Here is a 27,392-nt window from a genome sequence, read left to right on the forward strand (position 1 = left end):
AGTTTTGTGGATTGGTTTCTGTGTCCTCTATTCTGTACCATTGGTCTACCCGCCTGTTTTGGTACCAGTACCATGCTGTTTTTGTTACTATTGCTCTGTAGTATAGTTTGAAGTCTGGTATAGCTATACCGCCTGATTCACACTTCCTGCTTAGCATTGTTTTTGCTATTCTGGGTCTTTTCTTTTTCCATATGAATTTCATGATTGCTTTCTCTATTTCTACAAGAAATGCCGTTGGGATTTTGATTGGCATTGCATTAAACCTATAGAGAACTTTTGGTAATATCGCCATTTTGATGATGTTAGTTCTACCTATCCATGAACAGGGTATATTTTTCCATCTTCTAAGATCTTCTTCTATTTCTCTCTTTAGGGGTCTGTAGTTTTCATTGTATAAGTCTTTCACCTCTTTTGTTAGGTTGATTCCCAAGTATTTTATTTTTTCTGAGGATATTGTGAATGGGGTGGTTGTCCTCATTTCCATTTCAGAGGATTTGTCGCTGATATACAGGAATGCCTTTGATTTATGCGTGTTGATTTTATAGCCTGCCACTTTGCTGAATTCATTTATTAGCTCTAATAGTTTCTTTGTAGACCCTTTTGGGTCTGCTAGGTATAGAATCATGTCATCTGCAAATAGTGATAATTTGAGTTCTTCTTTTCCTATTTTTATGCCTTTAATTTCTTTCATCTGTCTAATTGCTCTGGCCAGTGATTCGAGAACTATGTTGAACAGAAGTGGTGAGAGAGGGCATCCCTGTCTTGTTCCAGATTTTAGAGGGAATGCCTTCAGTTTTTCTCCATTCAGAATGATGCTAGTCTGAGGCTTAGCATAGATTGCTTTTACAATATTGAGGTATGTTCCTGTTATCCCTAGTTTTTCTAGAGTTTTGAACATAAAGGGATGCTGTACTTTGTCGAATGCTTTTTCCGCATCTATCGAGATGATCATATGGTTCTTATTTTTAAGCCTATTGATGTGGTGAATAACATTTATTGATTTCCGTATATTGAACCTGCCTTGCATCCCAGGGATAAATCCTACCTGATCATGGTGCGCAATTTTTTTGATATGTTTTTGTATCCGGTTCGCCAGAAGTTTATTGAGGATTTTTGCATCTAGGTTCATTAGAGATATTGGTCTGTAGTTTTCTTTCTTTGAAGTGTCTTTGTCTGGTTTAGGAATCAGGGTGATGTTGGCCTCATAGAATGAATTTGGCAGTTTCTATTTCCTGAAATAGCTTGAAAAGTATTGGTATTAGTTCCTCTTTAAAGGTTTTGTAAAACTCTGCTGTATACCCATCCAGTCCTGGGCTTTTCTTAGTTGGTAGTCTTTTGATGGTATCTTCTATTTCCTCAATTGATATTGGTCTGTTTAGGTTGTCAATATCCTCCTGACTCAATCTGGGCAAATCATATGACTTAAGAAATTTATCAATGCCTTCACTATCTTCTATTTTGTTGGAGTATAAGGATTCAAAATAATTTCTGATTATCTTCTGTATTTCTGAAGTGTCTGTTGTGATATTGCCTTTTTCATCCCGTATGCTGGTAATTTGAGTTCTCTCTCTTCTTCTCTTCGTTAGCATGGCTAAGGGTCTGTCGATTTTATTTATTTTTTCAAAGAACCAACTTTTAGTTTTGTCAATTTTTTCTATTGTTTCTTTCGTTTCGATTTCATTAATTTCAGCTCTGATTTTAATTATTTCTTGTCTTCTACTTCTTTTGCTGTTGTTTTGCTCTTTTTCTAGGATTTTGAGTTGAAGTATTAGATCATTTATTTGTTGGTTTTTTCTTTTTTTAAGGAATGAACTCCAAGCAATAAATTTTCCTCTTAGAACTGCTTTCAATGTGTCCCATAGATTCCGATATGTTGTGTCCATGTTTTCATTTATCTCTAAGAATTTTTTAATTTCCTCCTTGATGTCTTCTATAACCCATTGATCATTCAGTAACCTATTGTTCATTCTCCAAGTGATGCATGATTTTTCCTTACTTCTTTTATCGTTAATTTTCAATTTCATTCCATTATGATCAGATAAGATGCATGGTATTATCTCTACTCCTTTATATTGTCTAAGAGTTGCCCTGTGACATAATATATGATCTATTTTTGAGAAGGATCCATGTGCTGCTGAGAAAAAAGTGTAACTGCTTGATGTTGGGTGGTATATTCTATTTATGTCAATTAAGTCTTGGTTATTAATTGTGTTATTGAGCTCTATAGTTTCCTTATTCAACTTTTGTTTGGAGTCTCTGTCCAGTGGTGAGAGAGGTGTGTTGAAGTCTCCCATGATTATTGTATCGTGGTCTATTAGACTCTTGAACTTGAGAAGAGTTTGTTTGATGAACATAGCTGCACCATGGTTTGGGGCATATATATTTATGATTGTTATGTCTTGTTGGTGTATGGTTCCCTTGAGAAGTATGTAGTGTCCCTCTTCATCCCTTTTGATTAACTTTGGCTTGAAATCTATTTTATTTGATATGAGTATGGACACTCCTGCTTGTTTCCAAAGTCCATATGAGTGATATGACTTTTCCCAACCTTTCACCTTCAGTCTATGTATGTCTTTTCCTATCAAATGCATCTCCTGAAGGCAGCATATTGTTGGGTCTTGTTTTGTGATCCATTCTACTAGCCTGTGTCTCTTAATTGGTGAGTTTAAGCCATTAACATTTAGGGTTATTATTGAGATATGGGTTGTTCTTCCAGCCATATTTGTTTATTTATGTTACTAAACATGGTTTGTTTTCCTCTTTGATTATTCCCCCCCCCGTTTACTGTACTAACTCCCGCTGTTGGTTTTCATTGATATTTTCCATTTCCTCTTCCTGTAATATTTTGCCGAGGATGTTTTGAAGAGATGGTTTTCTAGCTGCAAATTCTTTTAACTTTTGTTTATCATGGAAGGTTTTAATTTCATCTTCCATCCTGAAGCTTAATTTCGCGGGATACACAATTCTTGGTTGGAACCCATTTTCTTTCAGTGTATGAAATATGTTATTCCAGGATCTTCTAGCTTTCAGAGTCTGTGTTGAAAGATCAGCTGTTATCCTGATTGGTTTACCCCTAAATGTAATCTTCTTCCTTTCTCTTGTAGCTTTTAAAATTCTCTCCTTATTCTGTATGTTGGGCATCTTCATTATAATGTGTCTAGGTGTGGATCTCTTATGATTTTGCACATTCGGCGTCCTGTAGGCTTCTAGGATTTGGGATTCTGTCTCATTGTTCAAGTCTGGGAAGTTTTCTCGTATTATTTCGTTGAAATGATTGCTCATTCCTTTGGTTTGGACCTCAATACCTTCCTGTATCCCAATGACTCTTAAGTTTGGTCTCTTTATGTTATCCCATATTTCTTGAATGTTCTGCTCATGGTTTCTTAACAGCTTTGCTGAGCTGTCTATGTTCTTCTCCAGTTGAAATACTTTGTCTTCATTGTCTGATGTTCTATCTTCTAAGTGTTCTACTCTGCTGGTAGTATTCTCAATTGAGTTTTTAAGTTGGTTTATTGTTTCCTGCATTTCCAGGATTCCTGTTTGTTTGTTTTTTATAACCTCTATCTCCCTGTATAATTGATCTTTTGCTTCTTGGATTTGTTTATGTAATTCATTGTCGAAGTGGTCGAAGTGGTCTCTCATTGTCTGATTTTGCTGTCTAATGTCTTCCTTGAGACTCCAGATCATCTGAAGCATGTATATCCTGAATTCTTTATCTGACATTCCATCTGCTGCAGATATTACCTCTTCTAAAGTTGAATTGACCTGCATTTCTTGTGGTCCTTTCTTTCCTTGTCTTTTCATACTGATCGCGTTTCTTTCTGCTTGGTGAAACTGTTGTGTTATTGATTTTTCCCCCTATATATTTATATTGCACTTGTATAGCTGCAACGTCTCCCTTGCAGGCTTTGGCGGTGGTTCTGCCCCTCCTTCAATTCAGGCAATGTGCCTACCACACCGGGGGGCCGCTGTGCCTGTACTTTCGATGAGCATGTTCTTTTGGTGGTCACAGGTCCGCCTACCTTGCAGGCGTGAGCAGCGGCTTTTGTCCTCCGCTGGCCACTAGGCCTGTTCTGTCTGTCGGTTGCAGGTCTGTCTACCTAAAAGGCGCTGGTGGCGGCTCTGCCCCTCCCCCAACCGGGGTGATGTATCTGTCGGGCTACTGGGCCTGTTTTGTCGGTGGTCACGGTTCCACCTACCTTGCACGCGTGTGGAGCAGCTGTGTCCCTCCGAGAGTTGCTGGGCCTGACCTGCCGGTGGGTGGCAAATGCGCCTACCTTGCAGGTGCAGGGGTGGCTCTGCCGCTCCGCGGGTCACTGGGCCTGATCTGCTGGTGAGTCTCAGGTCTGCCTAACTTGCAGGCGCCCGGCGGCTCTGCCCCTCCCCCAACCGGGGCGGGGCGATGTGTCTGGCCAGCCGCTGGGCCGGTTCTGTTGGTGGTCACGGTTCAGCCTACCTGGCAGGCACGTGGGGCAGCTGTGTCCCTCCGCAGGTTTTTGGGCCTGACCTGCCGGTGGGTCGCAGGTCTACCTACCTTGTAGGCTCGGGGGGTGGCTCTGCCGCTCTGTGGATTGCTGTGCCTGTTCTGCTGGTGGATCGCGGGTCCGCCTACCTTGCAGGCACCCGGCGGCTCTGCCCCTCCCCCAACCGGAGCTATGTGTCTGGCGGTCCACTGGGCCTGTTTTGTCGGTGGTCACGGTTCCGCCTACCTTGCATGTGCGTGGAGCAGCTGTGTCCCTCCGAGAGTTGCTGGGCCTGACCTGTCGGTGAGTGGCAAGTGCGCCTACCTTGCAGGCCCGGGGGGTGGCTCTGCCGCTCCGCGGGTTGCTGGGCCTGATATGCTGGTGAGATGCAGGTCTGCCTACCTTGCAGGCGCCCGGCGGCTCTGCCCCTCCCCCAACCGGGGTGGGGCAATGTGTCTGGCCGGCCTCTGAGCCTGTTCTTTTGTTGGTCAGGGTTCTGCCTACCTAGCAGGCTCTTGGGGCAGCTGTGCCCCTCCGCAGTTTGTTGGGCCTGACTTGCCGGTGGGTGGCAAGTGCGCCTACCTTGCAGGCCCGGGGGTGGCTCTGCCGCTCCGCAGTTGCTGGGCCTGATCTGCTGGTGAGTCGCAGGTCTGCCTACCTTGCAGGCGCCCAGCGGCTCTGCCCCTCCCCCAACCGGGGCGGGGCGATGTGTCTGGCCGGCCTCTGGGCCTGTTCTGTCGGTGGTCAGGGTTCTGCCTACCTAGCAGGCTCGTGGGGCAGCTGTGCCCCTCCGCAGTTTGTTGGGCCTGACCTGCCGGTGGGTGGCAAGTGCGCCTACCTTGCAGGCCCGGGGGTGGCTCTGCCGCTCCGCAGTTGCTGGGCCTGATCTGCTGGTGATTCGCAGGTCTGCCTAACTTGCAGGCGCCCGGCGGCTCTGCCCCTCCCCCAACCGGGGCGGGGCGATGTGTCTGGCCGGCCGCTGGGCCTGTTCTGTTGGTGGTCACGGTTCAGCCTACCTAGCAGGCACGTGGGGCAGCTGTGCCCCTCCGCAGGTTTTTGGGCCTGACCTGCCGGTAGGTCGCAGGTCTGCCTACCTTGTAGGCTCGGGGGGTTGCTCTGCCGCTCTGTGGATTGCTGTGCCTGTTCTGCTGGTGGGTAGTGGGTCCGCCTACCTTGCAGGTGCCCGGCGGCTCTGCCCCTCCCCCAACCGGAGCGATGTGTCTGGCGGTCCACTGGGCCTGTTTTGCTGGTGTTCACAGTTCCACCTACCTTGCACACGCGTGGAGCAGCTGTTTCATTAGTGCCTGGGCACACTTTCCTTGTTTGCCTCCCTCAGGCCCTAAGTTTGTAGAGCTTGGGGCTGAGAACCCCCAGCCAATTTGCTTACCTTCTGGTAGCCACACCCCCGTATCTGGTGCAAGAGACCTCAGTTGTCAGCACTGGTGGGAGCGGTAGCCGTGAGTCCCACGCCAAGGCGAGTCGGTGCAAGAGACCTCAGTTGTCAGCACTGGTGGGAGCGGTAGCTGGGAGTCCCGCGCCGCGCGGCTCCCGCCGGCTCCTGCGCCAGCGCTGCCTCTGGGGTTTCTTGACTACCACGCCGGCAGGTCACTGGACCTGTTCCGGGAGCGGGCGGCGGCTCTGTTCGGCCCCCGCTCTAGCCGGGGCGACGCAACACCACGCCGGCGGGTCGCTGGGCCTGTTCCGGGCTCCGGCGGCGGCTCTGCTCCGCCCCTCTGGCCTCCACAAAATTCAGCAGGACCCAGACCGAGAAACAGTTTCCGCGGGTTCTTTATCCCTGGGCCAGAGCAGTTCCGGGAGCCAGAATTCGGCCTCTCCGGACTTGGTGCATGCTCCGACAGGAGCAGGCTCCAAGAAGCAGTTTCTGTGGGTTCTATAGCCCTGGGCCAGAGCAGCTCCGGGAGCCGGAACTCCGCCACTCCGGGCTCAGTGCGTGTTCTGATAGGAGCAGGCTCCAAGAAGCAGTTTCCGCGGGTTATTTAGCACTAAGTCTGAGCAATTTGTCTGTGAGACGCAGACAATTGTCAGCCTGAAATTACCTGTTCTATAGCTGAAAGAGCTGCAATCAGTCGAAAACAAGGATGGTGACGTCAGCTCTCCAAGATGGTGGCCGCTGGCTTCCTCCGTGGTCTGACCGGTGTGGAGAACCGAACTGGATCATTTCCTTTCCCCGTCTCCAACCCAGAATTCAGCTCCGAGCTCAGCAAATGCCTAGCTGGCAGGAGCCCGCAGAATCAGCATCGCTGTATCTCTGCGCCACCAGCCTGTCGTTTCCCAGCGCGCGCCGCAGACTCCAGCCGTGGGGTGATCTGCCGAACAAGCAGTGCTCCATACGGACAGATCGCTCGCGTTTGAGCCCCTGAAGCTGATCCTTGTGCAATGAAAATCCTTCCACTAGGTTTTGGAGCACCCCAATTTTGCTGGAAATTCCTAACAAGATAGCTTTTAGCCGTTCTAACTCGTCATTTTCCCTCACAGTGACGCAGTACACGGAGTTACTGCACTCCCTTCGCGGCCATCTTGCCACGACTATATTCTTTTCAAGTTGATTTACTTTGTCTTCATTATCTGATGTTCTGAATTCTACTTGATCTAGTCTGTTTGTAATATTCTCATTAGCGCTTTTAATCTGATTTACGGTTTCTTACATTTCTATGATTACAGCTTGATTTTTTTTTAACACCTCTATCTCCTGGTAAAGCTCATTCTTTGCGGATTGAATTTTTGTGGTTAGTTCCTCTTCAAAATATACTTTCAATGCTTGGATTTGCTGTCTCATGTCTTCTCTAATATTTCGTTCCATCTGAATTAGGTATGCCTTGATTTCTTTCCCTGACCATGTTTCTGATTCTTCTAGGTCTTCCTGTATGTTTAGGTTGTCCTGCATTGTTTGTAACCCTTTTTTCCCTTGTTTTTTCATATTGTTCACGTTGCTTTCCAGCTCTGTTTGACTGCTTTGTAACTGCTTTCTCTTATACATTAGTTTTGGCTTTGTATATCTCTGTTGTCTCTCTTTTGTGGTGGGAGATTATGCCTAGAAATGTTGTTGTACTTTAAAGCTGATTCATTCAATTCATATAAGGCTTCTAGGTTCTGTATGCATATAATGATTTGCTGTTTGTTCTTAGGACTATATGTTTAGGTTAGGTGCTCTGGTGGTACGATGGTTAGTATGTCTTGGCTATTTTAGAAGATTGCTCCACTGAAGGTGGATACTACCAGGCAATTGGATCAGGGTGTTGGTAGTAGCTAGGTATTTAGGAGTCTTATAGACAGTCTCGAGACATTCACCTATTTGCATTTAGACAATTACACGCAATGGAAGATGTAATGCTTGGGATGAGAGTTGGGGGATAGGGGAATGAAGGTGCTGTTAAAAAGAAAAAAGGATAGAGGGAGAGATAGATTAGAGGGGAATGAAAAGAACAATAAAATTTGAAATGGGATAGAAAGAGAGAAGGAAAAGGGGAGAAAGGAACAGGGAAAGAAGAAGAAGAGAGAGAGAGAAAAAAGAAATATCGACAACAGCAACAACGACAACAAAAAAACAAAAAAACAAAAACAAAAAAAAAATTCACAGTCTTAGAGATCCACCTTCTTCTCTTCCAGTAGGCGGAGCTGTGCCCTCCAAGCGGAGCGTCTGCTCTCTACCTGCCGAGAGCTTTCTCAGTAGAGCTATCTCAGTACGGCGTCTCCTGAGAGTCTCTCAGACTTGTCAGTCCAGAGCCATTTCACTTCTCCAGCCCTTACCCCACTTCCTCCTGTCAGCCTGCCAGCCAGGACCTGTTCCGCAGACGTGATTCCCCAGAGATCTAGTTACACTTGCAGCTCCACCACATGTCCCTTTTAAGCCCCCGTACTGTGGTAAACTGGCGGCTAAGACCTTGGGGGTTACCGCTGGTGATATGGGGGGCTGGGAGTCTGGGATCCCCTCTGCTTCCCTGTGGACACGAGCCCTGAGAAGTCAATGAAGTTTCCTGGCTGCTTGTATCAGTATGGGGGAGTCACGCACCTGCTAAAGTGGCTTCTGCTGGGAAGGAATTCCGCCGGCCGAACTCCGATGATGTCACCTCTCTGCTATGGCGGGCCCCAGGCTCCTTGCCAGAGTGTCTGAGGGGAGAGGTGGGACTGGACCAGCCCGGTTCGCCTCAGTTCTGGCTCCTGGAGGCTTGGCTAAAGACTTCTTCCTGCCAAACTGCGTCTCGGCGTCTAGCGGGTCCCAGTCACTTTGGCTGCGGGCGGGAGAACAGATCTGCAGCTGCGCCCGCGGTGCGCAGGCTGTGCTGGTGGATCTGAAACTCCGTGGCGGGGTCCCTTTCGTCCGGTTCACACAGACGCTTCAAAAAAATCCTAGTAGCTCCTGGGCAGTCTCTCTTCAGTGTAATTTTGCTAGGAGAATCTCCGTTGGTAGAATCCAAGAGTTATCCTTGCGGCTTTGTGACCCCATCACTGGGGGTGTATGAAAAGCGCAGCCTCTCTGCCCGCCGCCATGTTGGATCCCCCCCTAACTTTCTTATGGATTACTTAAATACATATATTGATCTTTGGGTTTTTGTATAATTCTCTTAATTCTATATTTAATTTATTAGCATTACATATGTAACGTACCAGTCAAGAGCGTGGCTGCTAGTTTTAACTACTATAAAGTGTTACTTTCCTCTTTCCATGTTGTATATATTGAAATTGAGTCATGAAGCCATGCTGGCATTTAAGGGGAGGCCAAATAAACCCCACCTTCTGGAAGTAGAATAGCAGTGAATTTGTGGATATACATTAATACCACTATAGTAACTAACAATATAGTAACTGCTCAGCAATACTTTGAAGCATGCAAATATTCATTAATAGGGATCCATCAGTGGATTTCACCAACTATGACTATCATATTCTAAAGGTAATTTTCTATTTACTACACTTTTGACATAAATAATTTCAGATTCTTCAATGGGAAAGATTTGCTTCTTCTCATTGAATGACTTATATTAGTATGAACTCATATTTATATTTTATGTTAGATTTTTAGATAATGTGATATACTATCACATTATATATTTCCTCTCAGATTGTGTCACCTTTGGGAATTGGTGCTTTTTCAAGTCAACTCAAGGAGAATCCTTGTTGATCAAAATCCTCAACAGCATTAGATATTTTTCTGTTTCTTTTTTTTTCATTTCAATAGAGGTATACTCATTTCTATTGAGATTCTAACTTTCATTTTCTTAATAATAATAGTACCCACAATGTTTTTATGTTTGTGTATCATCTTTTGAGATATTCATGCTCAAATTTTGCACATCAAATTGGATTATTTGCTTTATATGATTGAATTTTAAGTGATGTCTATATATTCAAGATACTAACTTTTATGTAATACATGGCTTGCTAATGTTTTCTCCCAGTTTAACCTAATTTTTGTCTCTTGTAACAGTGCTCTTACAGAGTGAATATTTTTAAATTTGATAAAATCTACTTTTTCAGTATATTTCTTGTGGAGATTGTGCTTGTGGTGATTTTTTTTCCTAAAAATTCATCACTAAATCCAAAGCCATACTTATTTTCTCTTAGGTTTTATTTTAACCATTTACCATCTTATATTTTACATTTAAGTTTATTTGGGGTTGATTTTTGTAAAAGGTATATAATTCATATCTATGTTCATTTTCCTGCATAGAAACAGTCAATTATTACTACATCATCCTTCTAATTGCCTTTGTATGTTTGTCAAAAGTCAGCTGGACATATTTGTGTGCATCTATTTTGGGGCTTTCTATTCATTCCGTTGGTCCATGTGTCAGGCCTTTACCCAAACCATTCTATCTTCAATACTATTCCTAGTAAGCCTTTTAATCAGGCACTTTAAACCTTCTAACTTCTTTGTTTCATAAGTGTATTTGGCTGCTCTGATTCTTCTACCTTTCCATCAAAGTTTTAGAATACAGTTGCCACATATTTTTAACCCTTCTGGGATTTTCATTGCTTGTGCAGTGAAAATCTATTCTCAATGAGAATAATGGTACCATTAATAATACTGAGATTTTGGATCCAAGGATATTTTGTGTTACTCTTTTTCCTTAAATCTCCACATCTTTCGCTTTGTTTTGTAGTTTTCAGCATGTAGATCTTTCATTTATCTTCTTAGATAAATGTACTTAATTTTTGCTTCTATTTTAGATAGTCACTTAATTTTAATTTTTTCATCTGTTCATTTCACATGAATCAGAATATAATTGACCTTGTATACTGGTCTTTGATACAAAAACATGGCTAATCTCATAAGTTGTAACATATTTTGGGAGTCTTCTGGATTTTTTATATATTCATTTTTCAGCAAATACAATTTTCTTATGATTTTTAATATGTATAAATACATTTTATTTATTAGTCTAGTCTTATTGCACTAGCAAATTTTCAATATAGGGCTGGGGTTTGTGGGTCAGTGGTAGAGTGCCTGCCTAGCATGCATGGGACACTGGGTTCAGCCCTCAGCACCAGATAAAAACAAAATAATGAGTCTACATAAAACTAAAAAAATACATAAATAAATAAATATTTTTTTTTAAAATTTGTCAATATAATATTGGATGGGGTGTCTCTTTCCTGTCAGGAAAAGTCATTCTATAAATCGTGAGGAAAAAATCTCACCATTAGGTATGTAGACTTTATGAATATCTTAGGACTGGGGATATAAATCAGTGGTAAAGAAATTGCCTACACTTCAGGAGGCCCTATGCTTAATCCTTATCATTGGAAAAACAAACACATAATGAAATATTGTGTAAGGAAATTCTCTTTTATTCCTAATTTACTGAGATTATTTATCAGAAATGAATGCTAACTTATACAGAATTCAGTTCAACAACGTGTGATTTGGATTTTTGAAATATTTTATTTACAAATTCAATTCTTTTCAGACAAAGTTTTGCTGTGTTGTCTGCCCTGGTCTTGGACTCTAGAGCTTAAGTAATTCTCATGCCTCAGCCTCCTGAGTATCTAAGATAACAGGTTTGTGCCAGTATGGCAACAAATTCGTTTTTTAATTGATAAAAATCTTTTTAAATTTTTTTTTAGAAAAAAAAATTTTCAGAAATTCTATTAGTATGTCTGTCACAAGAAATTATTTCTGCTCTTATTTTTATGTTATCTGTCCAATTTGTGTGTATGGGACTTTTAGTATTAGTTTATTATCCTCTTAATAGTGATTAGATATTTATTGATAGTTCCTATTTTAATCCTGCTATTGGTAATATGTACTCTTTCTCTTCTTGTTCAGTCCTGCTAAGGGTACATTGATTTTATTGATTTTTACCAAAAAAAATAATCTTCTAATTACATTGGTTACTTCTATTTTTCAGTTTTTTATTTCATTCCTAATTATTATTTTTCTCTCTCTTCAGTTTGCTTTGTATTCAAATCCATCTTCTTTCTCTAGATTCTAAGGAGGAAACTTAACCTCCTGATGTGCCATCGTTGTTTATTAACATCCACCTTTAATGCTATGCTTTTCTCTTTAGGCACTTTCTTGCTACATCCCACAAACTTTTATAGGAATTATTTTGTTAATTTATCATTTTAAAAACAGTAGTTTACTATGACCTTTTAAAATCATGATGTCTCACCTTTCATAATAGCAAAGGATCCAGTCCTACAAGAAGACATAAATGTATATGCACCCAACAAAATCTTTTAAAATGATTGGGTGCATTGGCACATGCCTGTAATCCTAGCAGCTTGCAAGGTTGAGATGGAGTCTGGTAAGTTCAAAACCAGCCTCTGAAACAGTGAGATGCTAAAAAACTCAGTAATAAGCTTTCTCTAAATAAAATACAAAATAAGGCTGGAGATGTGGTTCTGTGGTTGAGTTCCCCTCAGTTTAATCTCCAGTACCAAAAATCAATCAATCAATCAATCAATCAATCAACCAATCAATAAAATGTAGCAACTGAAAGCTGAAAATATGAAAGGAAAAGAGCAATAGGAGAAGTAAATACTCCTCACTCAATAAATGATAAAGCAAATAAACAGAAAAAAATCAATAAGGAAGTGGATTAGTGGACTATTTGAATGACACCATAAAAAGTTTAATGATACACTCCAGTAACTCCACACAACAGGAGAACATATTATTTTCAAATAAACACCAAGCATTCATCAAGAAGGCAGAATTATTTGGGACAATTAAACAAAAAATAACAAAATTTTAAGAATAGAAACCAAGCAAAGTATATTCTTGAATCATGATGAAATTAAAAAATAAATATGTCTGGACAAGCTCAAAATTATGAAAATGTAGTGACATTTCTAAATTAGGAGATGTCTTAATAGAAGTTAAAAATTATTCTGAATAAAGTCAAATAATATTGAAAAGTCAGAAAATACAAATCAAATTAACCCATGGTCAAAGAATAAAACAGTAGATAATAGAAAACATGAATTGAAAGTTAACAAGATAGACACAATAGAGCAGAAATCATTAAGTAAATAGTAATATTAATACTTCCAGAAGAAATATAATAAAATTAATTAAACAGTGGCATTTCACAATTTTTTCTTATAATCTGATGACCTTCTATTAAAGGATGTAGTAAACATGGGGCAGAAAAAGAGAATACTGCCTCTCCTGCCTTTCATATATGGTGTTCACAGAATTCTGCACTGCCCTGCATCTTGGTCTCTTTTCTCATTCAAAGTATGCATTTGAGAAGGAAGTTATGGACAGGACACATGAAGATGATGCAATTAATTTTTTCTGGGCTTATAAACATGAGTTAGAAGGTTTTACCCATTCAAAATAACTAGGCCTGGAGTTAAAAATCTAATTTTTCCTTTTACACTAAAAGGAAGACATCACACACCTAAAGACATTTTCTTAGCTCACCAGCCTATGCACAAATAATTTTTTCCTTAATTCTGTTTTCAGATAATTGAAAAATTATCTCCAGTCATTATGTCACTTAACATCATGAGTACCACTACTACCACAAACAACAAAAGAAACCATGTCAAAGTAGTAATGAAACTCATATGTATTAAAAATTTTGTCCAAACCTGATCACTAATGCTATTCAAATTAGTGTAGTCTTCAGAATGAAAATTTACCTTTCTGAAATAACTTGCCTGATGGAAAAATAAGAAAAAATGTTGTCTATTTGTATCAACAAATAAAATATTTTTAATTAAATGTAAAAGCCAGATCATTTATTTCATAATTTGATGTTATATTTTGCAATACCATAAAGAAAAATTGAGATGATAATGGCCTAAAATGTAACTAATAAGAACTCTTGGATCCTGTGATAACTATAACATTCCTCACATTAGAGACTTTTGATTGTACATGCTGCAGAACAAAAAGAATCGCAACACACAATAGTATGTACATATACTATCACATGCACATAATATACACCTCTCTCATATACATAACATATAAATATTCATGTAAATATAACCACATATACCTATATACTTACACATATAGACACATGCACCCTATGCACTAAACACTCACTAGTCAACATTTATATATATTTGAACATAAACACCTGCTTGCACACATGTATGTACATGAATACAAACACACATCTACACACAAACATACACAGATGTGCCTTACATACATTACTCAACCACACACATGTCTTATTGTGTTAGTCAGCTTTGTGCCAGTATGACCAGAGTGTCTTACAAGAATAACTTAGAGGAGTAAAGAATTATTTTGGCTCGGTTTCTGAGGTCTCAGCCCATGGTTAGCTGGCCCCTTTGTTTTGGGCCTGAGGTAGGGTAGAACATTATGGAAGAAGGGCATGATGAAGGAAATCTACTCAGGGCAAGGCAGCTGGGAAGCAGAAAGTGAGGAAGGGACCTGGAACAGATAAAGTTCAAGGTCAAGCTCCTGGTGACCTACTTCTTCCAGCCATGCCCCACCTGATAGTTACTACCCAGTCGTCTATGCAAACCATTAATCCATCCAATCACTTAATCCACTAATATAGATACCAATATGTAGACATTGCTGTGCTGCCTAGCACATGAGCCTTTGGGGATATTCCAGATCCAAGCCAACACCAATTCCAGTCAAACCCATGTCCCCAAATCATTTATAATCATGTCCCCAAATCATCCTCACCTCACTTCTCATATTTATAAATATGAAAGCATTATAATAACTGAGATTTCAAACCAAGTAAAATATTTAAATATTCATTGGAGTAACTGAATTTTAAGCAAACAAAATGTTCTTGAAAATACTTTGAGCATTATAAACTAAGAACACAAAATGTGAACCATAATATTCTCATTTGGAAAGCAATTCCATTTTACCCACACCTGTTTTACTATTCTCTCTCTGCCCCAATTTTCTCTTTTCTTCCCTCATGTGATGTTTCATCTTGACTTGAATGTAGAAAAAGTTTAATGCTGAAAGTAACCAGCAATTTACAGGCTAATACCAATGACTTGGCTATTAGTAGGAATAAAAATGGATCTATAAATTCTAGCATTCCATTGTGTTAATGTCACTCCCAGTGTAAAAAGACAGAAAGAATAGCTGCTATCTATCTTCCCAGTAATATTATTAAAAGTACTTAGTATAAATTCATGCTTGGATATAGCAGATACCACACGTAGAACAAGCTCAAGAACTGAGAAAATATATATTTTTAATTTTCAGCAAGTTTCTTTTACTATATAAAGAAAGAGTCTGTATAAGGAAATAGGGCTATCTCAGAGCCTCACCTCACTTCTCAAAGATCATCACTGATCTGCTGTGATTCACCTCTACTTAGTGGAGGAAACAGAGTGTGTGAAGGAGCTATTTAGGAGCAGTAGGCTTGGCCAGCACTTCCCACCACCTGCCAAGCAGTGACCAGAAGTAAAAGCTTTTTTATCTAAGGTTGAGTGATTCCTAGTTTTTTGTGATCCTAGACATATACCCACTGTCCTCTTTCATTTGGCATTTATCTACAGAGCTCAGAGCAGAACACTGAATAGTTGTGCAAAAGACACAACTAATCTTGTTTTTCATTTGAAGATTCTTAAATACTACCACTATAATAAGGCCAATAAATTGGGAAATACCTGACATGGTAGGGGAAAAAGTATCTGCATATGTGCAAACTGGATAGGCTGTTCTCTTTCACCCATTGTGCATTCTCAGAATGGTGTCATTCAATCTTAGTAAAAATGTAGAAAAAATAAGGAACTCAATAACTGCCCAACAAATTTTAAAAAGAAATAAAAATAAAGATCTAGAAAGAGTGGTTATAATAAATAATCAAGTTTTAAACATTTTATATTCTCTATAAAATTTCCACAGGCTGAAAACACAAAGGAAAGCACTGCATTAGCTCTTTTCTGCATATCTGGATGTCTCCTCAGGACTATGTCTAAACATAGATACATGTGCAACAAGGCTGTGGATACAGCTCAGTGGTACAGTGCTTGCCCAGTGTCAATATTTGGTATTTCAGAATTAAGACAAAAACAAAAACATATGTATGCAACACAGCCATTTGTTTTGTGGGGGCCACAGCACTTCCATCTCAACATGCCATTATGGAAGCATAAAGAGATCACATTACTTTCACAGAGGGCTCTGGGCTCTTTAGAGCTTTCTTTTGGGTTTCTTTTTATGGGTGACTCAATATTGACAGTGCTGGGACAGAAATTAGCGATGAATGTATTTTGGGGGAACTGGAGTAAGTGTTTTAGAATAAGAAATTTTTGATGCCTAAACAGCATAGCTCAAAGTATAAATCATGCTAATCTTGGAAAGCATAGTATAAATGATACTATCAATTTATCCTCATCATTTTGTCAGGGACAAAGTCCTGTTTCCTTCTGCTTTTTGGCACTCTAATGTAATCCAAAAAACATTATACTTGTAATATATTCATGCAGTTAAGGTAGGGCCTTTAGGAAAGGGAAATTGCAACAGCCTTCTCATGTTCTCATGTTGGTGTCTGCATCCTGGAAATATGAGAATGTTATCATCATCATCATCATCATCATCATCATCATCACTATTATTTGGTGCTAGAGATGGAACCCAGGGGACAATCTACTGCTGAGCTACATTCCCAACTATTTTATTTATTTCATGTTGAGATATATCTTGATAATTTGCTTAAGGCTGAACTCAAACTTGAGCTAAGATGCTCAGGCTGAATTCAAATCTTGCAATCCTCTGGTCTCAGCCTCCTAAATCACTGTGATTACTAGGATTACAGTCTTGCACCACTCACCCAGCTTGAACATCATTTTATTTAAAAGAGAAGTAGAGCCAGGCAGCCTGGCATACACTTGTAATCCAGTCACTCATGAGGCTGTATCAGGATGATAACAAGTCCAAGGCCAGTCTCAGAAACATAGCAAGCCCCTTAGCAATATAGTGAGACTGTCATAAAAATAAAAAAGAATAGGGTTGTGGCTCAATAGTAAAGCATCCTTGGGTTCAATACCTAGTATCAAAATTAAATCAATTAAAAAATTAAAAATAATTAAGTTAAATTTATAATAAAATAATTAAAGTAAGTAGAATGATAATCATACAAGAATGATGTTTAAAACTAACCTGTGTGTATAATGTACATAATGAGATTTGGAATAGCTTGTGCATGCAATTTTACACAAATGGTTTCCTATCCTTAAAAGTAATCTTCCTTTCCTAGTTGATTCAATATTGGTTACATAAGAAAACACTGTTCAGTAAATTTGAAGTAGATTATCTAAGACATGACTCGTGCCATTGATTTTTATCAAGTCAAAATTGTTTCCACACAGAAAGTTCTTAAATCACAGCTCATTCCAAGATGACTTTCATCTTATAGGGGAAATGTGGATATGACATAAGACGATCCAATAAATAAATAAATAAATAAAGTTTTATTTATTAAAAAATAAATAAACAGGGCTGGGGATGTTGCTCAAGCGGTAGCGCGCTTGCCTGGCATGCATGCGGCCCGAGTTCGATCCTCAGCTCCACATACAAACAAAGATGTTGTGTCTGCCAATAACTAAAAAATAAATATTAAAAAATTCTCTCTCTCTCCTCTCTCTCTCTCTCTCTTTAAAATAAATAAATAAATAAATAAACAGGCCAGGAAGCAATTTTGATATATTTTCAGAATGAGAGCAATTCTCTAAAATATGTTCAAGAAAAGAAAAATCCTTCACTGACTCAGGGGATACAGATGTGTAGAACCAGCCTTTACAGCAGTCTCTTCCAGAGATCCTTAGGCACCTTGCCCACAGCTCCACAGGCAGAAAAGACACATTGATAATCAGTCTGAACTTCAATATCTGCAATTTTAACTAGCTTCACACATCTTTAAACCACGTCTTTATTGAATTTTTCTAAAGGCTGAACCAGAGAGTTAGGAAGAGTGTGAAAGTCTTTAGCACCAGTAATTAAAATAACAGTTTTTTAAAGGTTACAAATTTTTCTTCCAAACATTAATTTAAGTATCAATATTTTCACAAAGAATATTTATGAACTGATTAATTATTTGGAAGTGCTTTGTACAAATAAAAATCATCTCTTACTTCACTGACATGATTATTATGGCTATCATTTTGTCATTATTCAGAACCTACAGCAAACCAAGCATTGCAGAAGAGAAACAAAGACTTGTAGGTGTGAGTAGAATCAAACTGAGGTAGTACTGTTATGACATTAATGTTCTTGAACATTTGTAATGATGTCTTAAATATTTTTAAAAAAACTCTATGAATTTTAACTGCAGAAAGCCCATGAAATATGAAACTATGAAGAAAAAATTAGTAAACCAAGATCACTTTTCCTTCCTATGTGAGCTTTGGCTTCATTCAGTTCCTCTTATAAACAGCTGTTTGAGAAGAAGAATCAGCATGTGCTGCGAATGCTTGAAGCCTACATAACATCCAACCTCATGTTGATGTTACTGAATGTAACTAGCCTTGACACAGTGACATAACTGAGATAGCATTTTACAGAGATCCTCAACCATCAAGTAAATAGTCCTGAGATTCTGCCTTTTAGATCTTGGGTTAGTAATTGAGCTACAAATCAGTTCATGATTCCTTTTCCATTTATGGAAATACATATGAGTCATGGAACTGCTATTTAGAGGGCAGCAAAGTCACCAAATACATTATATCTTTTTCACAAAAATCTTGGATTTGATAGGCAAGGAATATTCTAAAGTGTACGCCAATTCATGAAGCTCAAGGAAAAGTTAGAGACAGCTTTTTTAATCAGTGTCACTACCCAAGAGGACCTGGACACATTTGTGTCAAGGGATAATAAAGAAAAATTCTATGAGGGGAGAGCAGTAGAGACAGGTCAGGACTTCTTATACCTCTTCCTTCCATGCAATATGTGTGTAAGCACCTCACACAAAACATGCACAAAGACTGAATGTAACTAGTAAAATACGTGTTGTCTTAACATATCTCTTAGGTATCTAGGAAGGTATTATAGACTTCCCAAGCTACTATTAAAACTCTTTCTTTTGTCCTCTGATTACAAAGCACTTGATGAAGGGCATAGTGTGTACTCCTCACTGAATTCAGTGAATTTTCTGAGCAATCCACAGGGGTTCCCTGCCCTACATGTGAACTGTAGCATGAGGAGGGAGCTTCAGAGGGTATGTCTCAATTGTGGTATGATACCAGGCAGAGCTTGATGAGTGGCCACCTCTTCATTACTTAGTAACACTTAGTGAAAATTGCCAAAGGGTATGTCTTAATCCCTTTTCTATTGCTTTAATGAAATATAACAGATTTGGCAACTTATAAGGGAAAGAAGTTTGTGTAGTTTATGATTCTTTAGGCTGGAAGTTTGAGAAATGTTACCCAGAGTACATTATATTTATAAAATCAAGAAGGAAAGAGGGAAAAAGGCATAATTACATAGACAGGGCCATCAAATAAAGGAGCAAACAAAGAGCCTTAGCTCCTAATGCAAGATTCTCAAGATAATTCATTGGAAGTTACAGACCAGTGTCAAGTCAAGGCACTGACCCTCAGCTATCAAAGTTACAGTGACATCAGCTCTGAAACTTGGAACAGCTCTATCCTGATAAAGTTTTAGGAGTTTTTTGATTTTTGTATTTCCAAGAAAGACACATTGTCTATAAAATGAGATAAAATAAAGCGGAAACAGGAGCCTCCCATTTTCTGACACACTGGCTTTTCCTTGCACCCTGTCTTCCCAGGATGGAAACCCAAATGTTGATGAGGATGTGAAAAAAATCTAAATCATTTCCACTGCTGGTAGACAGGAGTGATACATCGTACAATACTAATAGACCCTGAAAAAAATCATGCTAAATTAAAAAGGCAGTTATGAGACACTATAAACACTGTATGATTCCATTTACATAGGAAAGGAAAACTGAAAATGTACAGTGACACAAAGTGGACTAGTAAATTTTTAGGGTTAGAAAGAATGGATAAGGGTTTTATTTTGTGGGGATGAAAATGATCTAAAATTGTCGATTAATGCAAAAGTAATATATATAGGAATAGATATATGGATTATATCTTAATTAAGTTGTTTTTCTTTTGTTTTTATTGTTGATTTGTTTATTTTTGGTACTAGGGATTTATCTCAGTGGTGCTTAACCACTGAGCCCCATCCCCAGCTCTTTTAATTTTTTTGTTTAGAGACAGGGACTTGCTAAATTTCTTAGGGCCTCACTAAGTTGCTTGGGTCCTGGCTTTGAACTTGTAATCCTCCAATCTCCTGAGCCACTGGGATTACAAGTGTGCATCACTGTATCAGCACTTTTTTTTTTTAAATAAGACTATACTTTTAAAAATCAGGAAAGCTTACTCCTTAAGAGGCAGGGCTCTAATTATCTAATTATCCTGATAAAATGGGAATTCCACATTTGGTTGAGAATACAGCAGGATTTCTGTTTGCTAAGTGAGTGATGGCTTCCAAAAGGCCTCAGCTCCAGGTTCAAGACAGATTTCTTACTGCATTATAAAAGTTCAGTAATGGAGAGATATTTACCAGACATTTCAGAATGCTGTGGTGTTATCCAACAAATATAAATATTGTCAAATTTGATTTAGAGTCTAGAAATAAATTCATATTCATAAGGATTAATTATAATATCAAACCAAAACAAACATCTGTGGATTTGAAACTTGAGTTTCTTTTCAGCATCAAATTGGACTTCCCAAATGTCTTTGAATATAATACTTAGTCCCTCAGAACATAGTGAAATAAAGACATTGATCAGAACTTAAATCCTACTTCAGACATCTAGATCTCATGATCTACATGAAAAGTTATTGTATTCCATTTATGCTCAGGGTCAGAATGAGCCAGTCAAAGGAACACTTCAATTGTTAGGAGTGGCCTGTCTCCAGGTCTTTCTGTCACAGGCCTGATTCATGTGTATGAGATCCAGATCTTAATGGGTCCACCAGGACATGTAATCCTCCAGATAGCATATCTCCTTCCAGAGCCTCACAAAATCTCCATCACTGACACCTTAATCCACCACAAAGTTCAATTGGCAATATGTCATCCATCAGGCAACATTATTTTTTCTCCAAAACAGAGTGTACTTTTGTAAATTTAAAGAATATTGTAGGGATATAGTGAAACTGTGGGGATTTGCTAAGCCCAATGAGGATGATTTGCAGAACCCTAGCGCTCTGATGGTCCTTCCCTACTGCTTGGTTGTGCTTAGTTTTACTCTCCAGGGCCATTTGCTTCATCTTCTCCAGAGGTCTTCCAGTCTGTGCTACTATACCCACCCAGGTTCTCTTCTTAGTTACCTTTTCTAGTAAGGGATGAAGGAGATGGATATATATCAAGAACAAGCTGCCAGCCAGTCTATTTAACGAAGGGCAGGAAGTTTTTGCTTTTGTCATAACTTGTAATACATACACCACTTAAAAACATATGTAGAAATTAGAAGTTTTAATAGTTTAATGTCCCCAAAAGTGATGACTCTCTTCTCACTGCAATATGTTCCCAGCAGTTGGCAGCTACTCTTCCATTTAACGTGCAAAAGTATGAGCCAAGAACCTATTGAAAATCATAGATGTATTCTTGACTTTTCCAGCTCCTATTAAAACAAAATAATTTATTTTTACATATAACTTTCTTTTAGTTTTGCTTGAAGAGATTAGAAAAATAAGAAGACACCCATCAATCTTTAAGCAGGGATGAATTATCTGTCATAGATAAGGCAGTTTTCTAGATCTAGAAGTCAAGAGAATGAATTACCTGTTAGTGATTAATGTGGAATTTGGCAGAAGCACAACAGAGATGTACCCAGCCAGTGAATAATCACCCACCGAGTACTCTATGTGGAAGACACTAAGCTGGGAACTGGAGATTAAACAACCAAGAAATAATAGACCCTTGAGGCTTTCACTGGCTGCATAGACAGACGGCCAGATTTAAAATGAGAGATATTATTGGAAATAGGGTCAAGAGGTTAATGGAAGCCAATATAGCAGAATTGGCTAACAGATATATTGCATTTAAAAACAACTGTAACTTGATAATTATGAGCTTTCATAACTATATAATAGTTAATCAAAAACACACCAATTTAAGGGAAAATTATCATTATTACTAATTCTCGTCTTTTTTACGAGACTTAACAATACACCATGGCATTTAGGATAATTGTATTATTTATCACTGCAGAACAAAATACCACCCATATCAGAGAGAACATTCTATCAAATAAACAACCAATGAAAATCTACACCATGTACAACCACAAGAATATGATCCTAATTAGAATGTTATACTGCATATATTTATAATGTATGAAAATACATTCTTCAGTCATGTATATCTAAAAAGAACAAATAAAGAAAAGAAAATATATAAAGAAAAAGAAACACCTTCCTCCCAATTTTAGTAGCTGAAAACAGCAGTTTTATTTGCTCACAGTGCTTTTTGGGACAGAGTCAGATGAAAAGTTCTTTGCTTATCTTATTTGAGATTATTCATGTGACTTTACCCTTGGAGACTGGCTCTTCCAGGGTGGCCTCAATTCAAAGATCTCATTGCAATTCTATGGGATCTTTCCCCTCAAGAGGCTGATCCAAGCTTCCTAAATCAGAAAAACCATATTTCAAAAGGTGGGAAGAAAAAATCCCAAATCCTCTTGAGCCCTGGGATCAGTAGTTGCAAACATCCTTTTGGTCAAAGCCAGTCACATAGCCATTCCAGAGAAGTAAATGGGGAAAACATTTCTAACTCTTAGGAAGGGTCCATAAAGTCACATTGCAGTGAGATGTGAATTTAAAAAATTGAGAGAATTGTTTCAATAATCTATAAACATGACCTCTTAATTCTCAGATTCTCAGGACTCCAGATACCTAATTTTCACAATATCGAGAATTCTCTTCCTTTGCTTTCTTGATGTTCTTATTTCAATTGTTTCTAACTGCACTTGGAAATCATCAAATTATAAACATATTAGCTTTACAAATAATCAAGTTTATATAGTATGTCTTTTACAATTCACTCTTTCACTGTACTATGTAGGTGTAATACTGTTTACATATGGATTATGAAATTAGATAACAATAAGGAATAATGGTAAGGACAATGATAAACATGGTGCCTTCTCACAGTTGTATTCCACTTTCTTAGGACCACTGTTTGAGAGCATCTGATTAATGTAAGGCTCTTCTTGTTTGACATTAATTTCAAAGGAATTAATTAAAAGAGAAGTCCTACATAGTTGAAATTACACAAGTCACTTGAATTTGTAATTCTCCATGGTGATATGCCTATCAGTATGTTCTCTCCTTTTCAGACACTTAAAGTTAAGTGACTACTATAAAATTGGAAACACTTATGTTTACAGTACTATGTGCAATTTTAGATAACTTGTTAAAGGAAATAGAAATAAGAAAACATATCACACATGCACATACACACACACACACACAGTGTGCAGGACTGCAGATAGGTAGAACCTAAGGCCTTACACATACTAGCCAATAACTATACCACAGAGTGACGCCCCAAGCCCTTAATTAAGATTTTTATATTGTAATTAAAGAAAGTGCATTTTGCTTTTTGAAAATATAACTCAAACTGACTAAAAATATTTTGAGTTCAGTGACAATCACTTAATATGAACAAACAATAGGTTCATCTCAAAAATAAGCTTTCCAACTATTTCTGATAGCTACTGAGATAATCACATGTTGTTTATGTTCTTATCAATTCTGTTAATGTTGTGTATTCATTAAATTTTCCACATAAAGAATAAATTCCACTTGGTTCTTGTTGTATAATCCTTTTCATATTTTATTGAATTAAGTTTGCTAGTATTTTCTTGAGGATTTTTTTTTCATCTCTACTTATCAGGGACTGTTTACATTTCTTATCTTGTAGTATCTTTGTGAATCTTCAGTATCAGGGTAATGCTGGTCTTATATAATAACTTTAGAAATATTCATCCTTTTTCAATTGTTTGGCATAGTTAAGAATTATTGGTACTAATTGGTTAAATATTTAGTAGAATTTGCCTGTGAAGACAACTGGTCCTGGGCTTTGCTTTGTTAGGAGGCTTTTGATTATTGATCTGATCATAATCAAATGAATCAATAACGAAAGTGTGGCACTTGATTACAATATTATTCATCCTAAAGAAGGAAGAAATTCCTACCATATGTGGTAACACAGATGAACCAGGATAACATTATGTAAGTGAAATAAGCTGGATGTAGAAGGACATGTGCTGCAAGATTCCACTTTTTTGAGGTTTCAATAGTGGCTAAACTTAGAAATGTAGAGTATAATGGTGGTTGCCAGAAGTTGGGGGAGAAGAATGGGGAAAATACAAGTTTCTGTTTAATAGGCATGAATTTTCAGCAGAGATCAAGAGATCTGCTACACAACATTGTGCCAATAGTTAATGATAGTAAAATGTGTATTAGAAGTTTTTTTAGGAAGATAGGTCTCATGTTAAATGTTCTTACCATGATAACAGACAAAAACTGACAAATAATAGTCTTCATAGATTATTTAATGACAATTACTTCTATTAGAATGAGGTAAGATTCAGTTGATATGCTCAAAATTTGCATGAGAAGAAGTGGCTGAAAAGCATCCCTTCACTCACAAGTTTCATCAATAGGTCTCTTTGCAGGTTTCATCTAGCACAAGGTCATTCTGGCAAGATTCTGAGATAGCCTTACATTCTCTCATTTTTTTAGCAGACTGAGGCAGTTATTCTACTTGGTGATTGGTCACAGAAGCACCTGGATATTCTTAGTCAAAGTTCCTGTATGAGAGTCCTGAATAATTTGTAACTCCTGCCATGAGCTCAGCATCTGATTTATTATACCTTCTCACTGCAGCTGCCTGTATGTGTAGTGCCAGCACACAAAGCACAGGGAAGAAGACCATCACCAGCTCCACACATAATTCCAAAACAAGACACACAATGAAGTTACATCCCACTTTACAAAAACCCCTTATTAAGAACAGAGCTTTCCTATCAGAGGCTTCATCAGTATTGACTTATGCCCCTTTCTTTTTCCCCTCTCCCGTCCTTCATCCCATCTTCATGATTCTTTTTATAAAATTTATTTTACTTGTTTCAGTCAAATGCTAGACTCTAGTGAAATTATTGCCCACATTGTTACAGTGAAAATAAACTCGCTTTCAATTGAATTGAATACAAGAAGCCATCAACTATGCAAATGACTGTGACCTGAATATTAATGAAGAAAAAATAGTGTTCATTCAGAATTGTCCATGAAGCATTTCTCAAAAAATAATGAAGATGTTCAATGTCATATATCCATATCCTAAGCATACTTTATTTTTTTCTAGTTGACGCTCTGCCACTAATTGGTTTAATGTGTGAAAGATAATCAAGCATTCTCTATCATATTTTTGTTTTATTCCAAGAATTGTCCTTGCATGAAACCTACTGAGATTCTTCCATTAAATTGTATATATCAAAAAGGTTAATTGCGAGGATCCAACATGGCGGCCGGCGAGGAAGCAGCACTTTCAATATCTCCACATTAACGGGATCAGAAACACTCATTAAAACAGCTACATTCTACTTACTGAGGATCATCTAGCAAAATTCCGTTGAAAGGAGACCTGCCGGGAATTAGTAAGTTTATTAGAGGTGACAGTTTGCCCCAGACAAGTGAAACTTGGCCGGTAACGCGGGCTCAGAGGTCCAATCCCACGGCAGGCGGAGCAGCACGGCAGAAGGGTCCCCACTCGGCAGGCAGACAGCTCCCGCCATCCTGGCTCCCCTGGCGACCCCGCTCTCGCTCTGCGAACAGCCACCCTGCCCGCCTGGTTCTTAGCCACGGGGCTGCAGCCGCCCCACTCTACAAGCGGCCCCCGGCAGCCCTGCTCGACGAGAAGGGTCCCTGCCCGGCCGGCAGACAGCTCCCGCCATCCCGGCACTCCTGGCGGCCCCGCCTGCTCTGTGAATAGGCACCCCGCCCGCCCGGCTCTGCAGGCGGCCCCCAGCAGCCCAGCGCAGCGAGAAGGGTAACCGCCTGGCCCAACAGACGGCCCGCGCCCTTCCGGCTCTGCTAACAGCTCTGCCCACCCGGGAAATGGCTCCCCCGGCTTGAGACGACGTGAAAGGAATCTAACCAAGCCTCTATGAAATAGCGAACTGGGATCTAAAACCAGAGATTGTGTTAGACCAGAGACAAGCCAGTTCCACCCCTCCCTTCGGACACTCCTACAAGGAGCCAGGGGCCCGCCATAGCAGAGAGGGGAAGTCACCAAAGTTCGGCCAAAGAGATTCCTTCCCAGCGGATTCTACTTTAGCAGGTGTGTGGTTCCCATCCACATCAGATACAAACAACCGGGAAACTTCATAATCTTTCCATGGGCGTGACCGTAAGGGCCAAAGGACTCTTGACCCCCAACTCCCCCTACTGCCAGTGACATGGGCATGACTATAGGGGCAGAGGGAAGCAGAGAAGACTCCCCACCCCCAATTCCCCCAACCGCCAACTGAGAGGGCTTGACGGTAGGAGCAGAGGAAAACAGAGGACACTCCAGACCCCCAACTCCCCCTACCGCCAGCGGAGCGGTCTTGATTGTAGGGGCTGAGGGAAGCAGAGGGGATCCTTGACCCCCAACTCCCATTACCACCAGCGGCGACACCAATGGTCTTAGCCGCCAGAGTCCGAAGGAGTGCTCACCAAAGGGGTCCGGAAAAATTAAACTATTGATTCCCAGACCACAGCTCCACAGCATTGGGGCTTAGATAAATGACAGAGAGATTGCTCAGTCGTTAGGGAAATAGAGCACTTGGTGGAGCTGAAAGTGTAACCAAATCCTTGGGGAACTGCCTCCAGTGAGCAGGACCTGGCTGGCTGGCAGGAGGAAGGGGAGGAGGGGCTTTAGAAGTGAAACAGCTCTGGACCAACAGGATTGAGAGACTCCCAGGAGCCGCCTTACAGGGATTGCTGTTGACACATTGAGGGCAAATCTCAGCCTGGAGGGCACAGCTTTGCCTACGGGGAGAGAAGAAAACGGATCTCTAAGACCTAATTTTATTTCTTATTTCATTTTATTTTTTTCTCTCCCTTTTTCCCTCTTTCTCTCCCCTTCCAAGTTTTATTGTTCCTTCCATTCTCCTCTATGCTATCTATCTCCCTCTCCATTCTTTTCAAGAGCACCTTCCTTCCCCTTCCCCCCAACTTTCATCCCAAGCATTATGTCCTCCATTTCGTGTAACTGTCTAAATGCAAATAGGTGAATGTTTCGAGGCTGTCTATAGTGCTCCTAAATACCTAGCTACTACCAACACCCTGATCCTATCGACGGAAACAAACCACTATATGCATACAATATCCGGAAGCCCTTTATAAATTGAATGAATCAGCTCTAAAGAACAATAAAGCCCAACATCTATAGGCATAATCTCCCACCACAAAGGAGAG

At 39.6% G+C, this 27,392-nt stretch overlaps 1 protein-coding gene across 1 annotated transcript in view; it reads left to right on the forward strand.

The window, feature by feature from the left end:
* Positions 1–26,066, forward strand: part of LOC143382655 (spermatogenesis-associated protein 31E1-like) — a 94,319-nt gene extending 68,253 nt beyond the window's left edge. Inside the window, exons 5-6 of the mRNA XM_077105613.1 lie at positions 25,621–25,852; positions 25,924–26,066. Of these exons, the coding sequence (XP_076961728.1) occupies positions 25,621–25,852; positions 25,924–26,066 (375 nt within the window). The remainder of the gene's footprint in view (positions 1–25,620; positions 25,853–25,923) is intronic.
* Positions 26,067–27,392: the final 1,326 nt, after the last annotated feature.

The sequence above is a fragment of the Callospermophilus lateralis genome, chromosome 17 (genome assembly GCF_048772815.1).
Source record: "Callospermophilus lateralis isolate mCalLat2 chromosome 17, mCalLat2.hap1, whole genome shotgun sequence".
In the NCBI taxonomy this organism is placed as follows: domain Eukaryota; kingdom Metazoa; phylum Chordata; class Mammalia; order Rodentia; family Sciuridae; genus Callospermophilus; species Callospermophilus lateralis.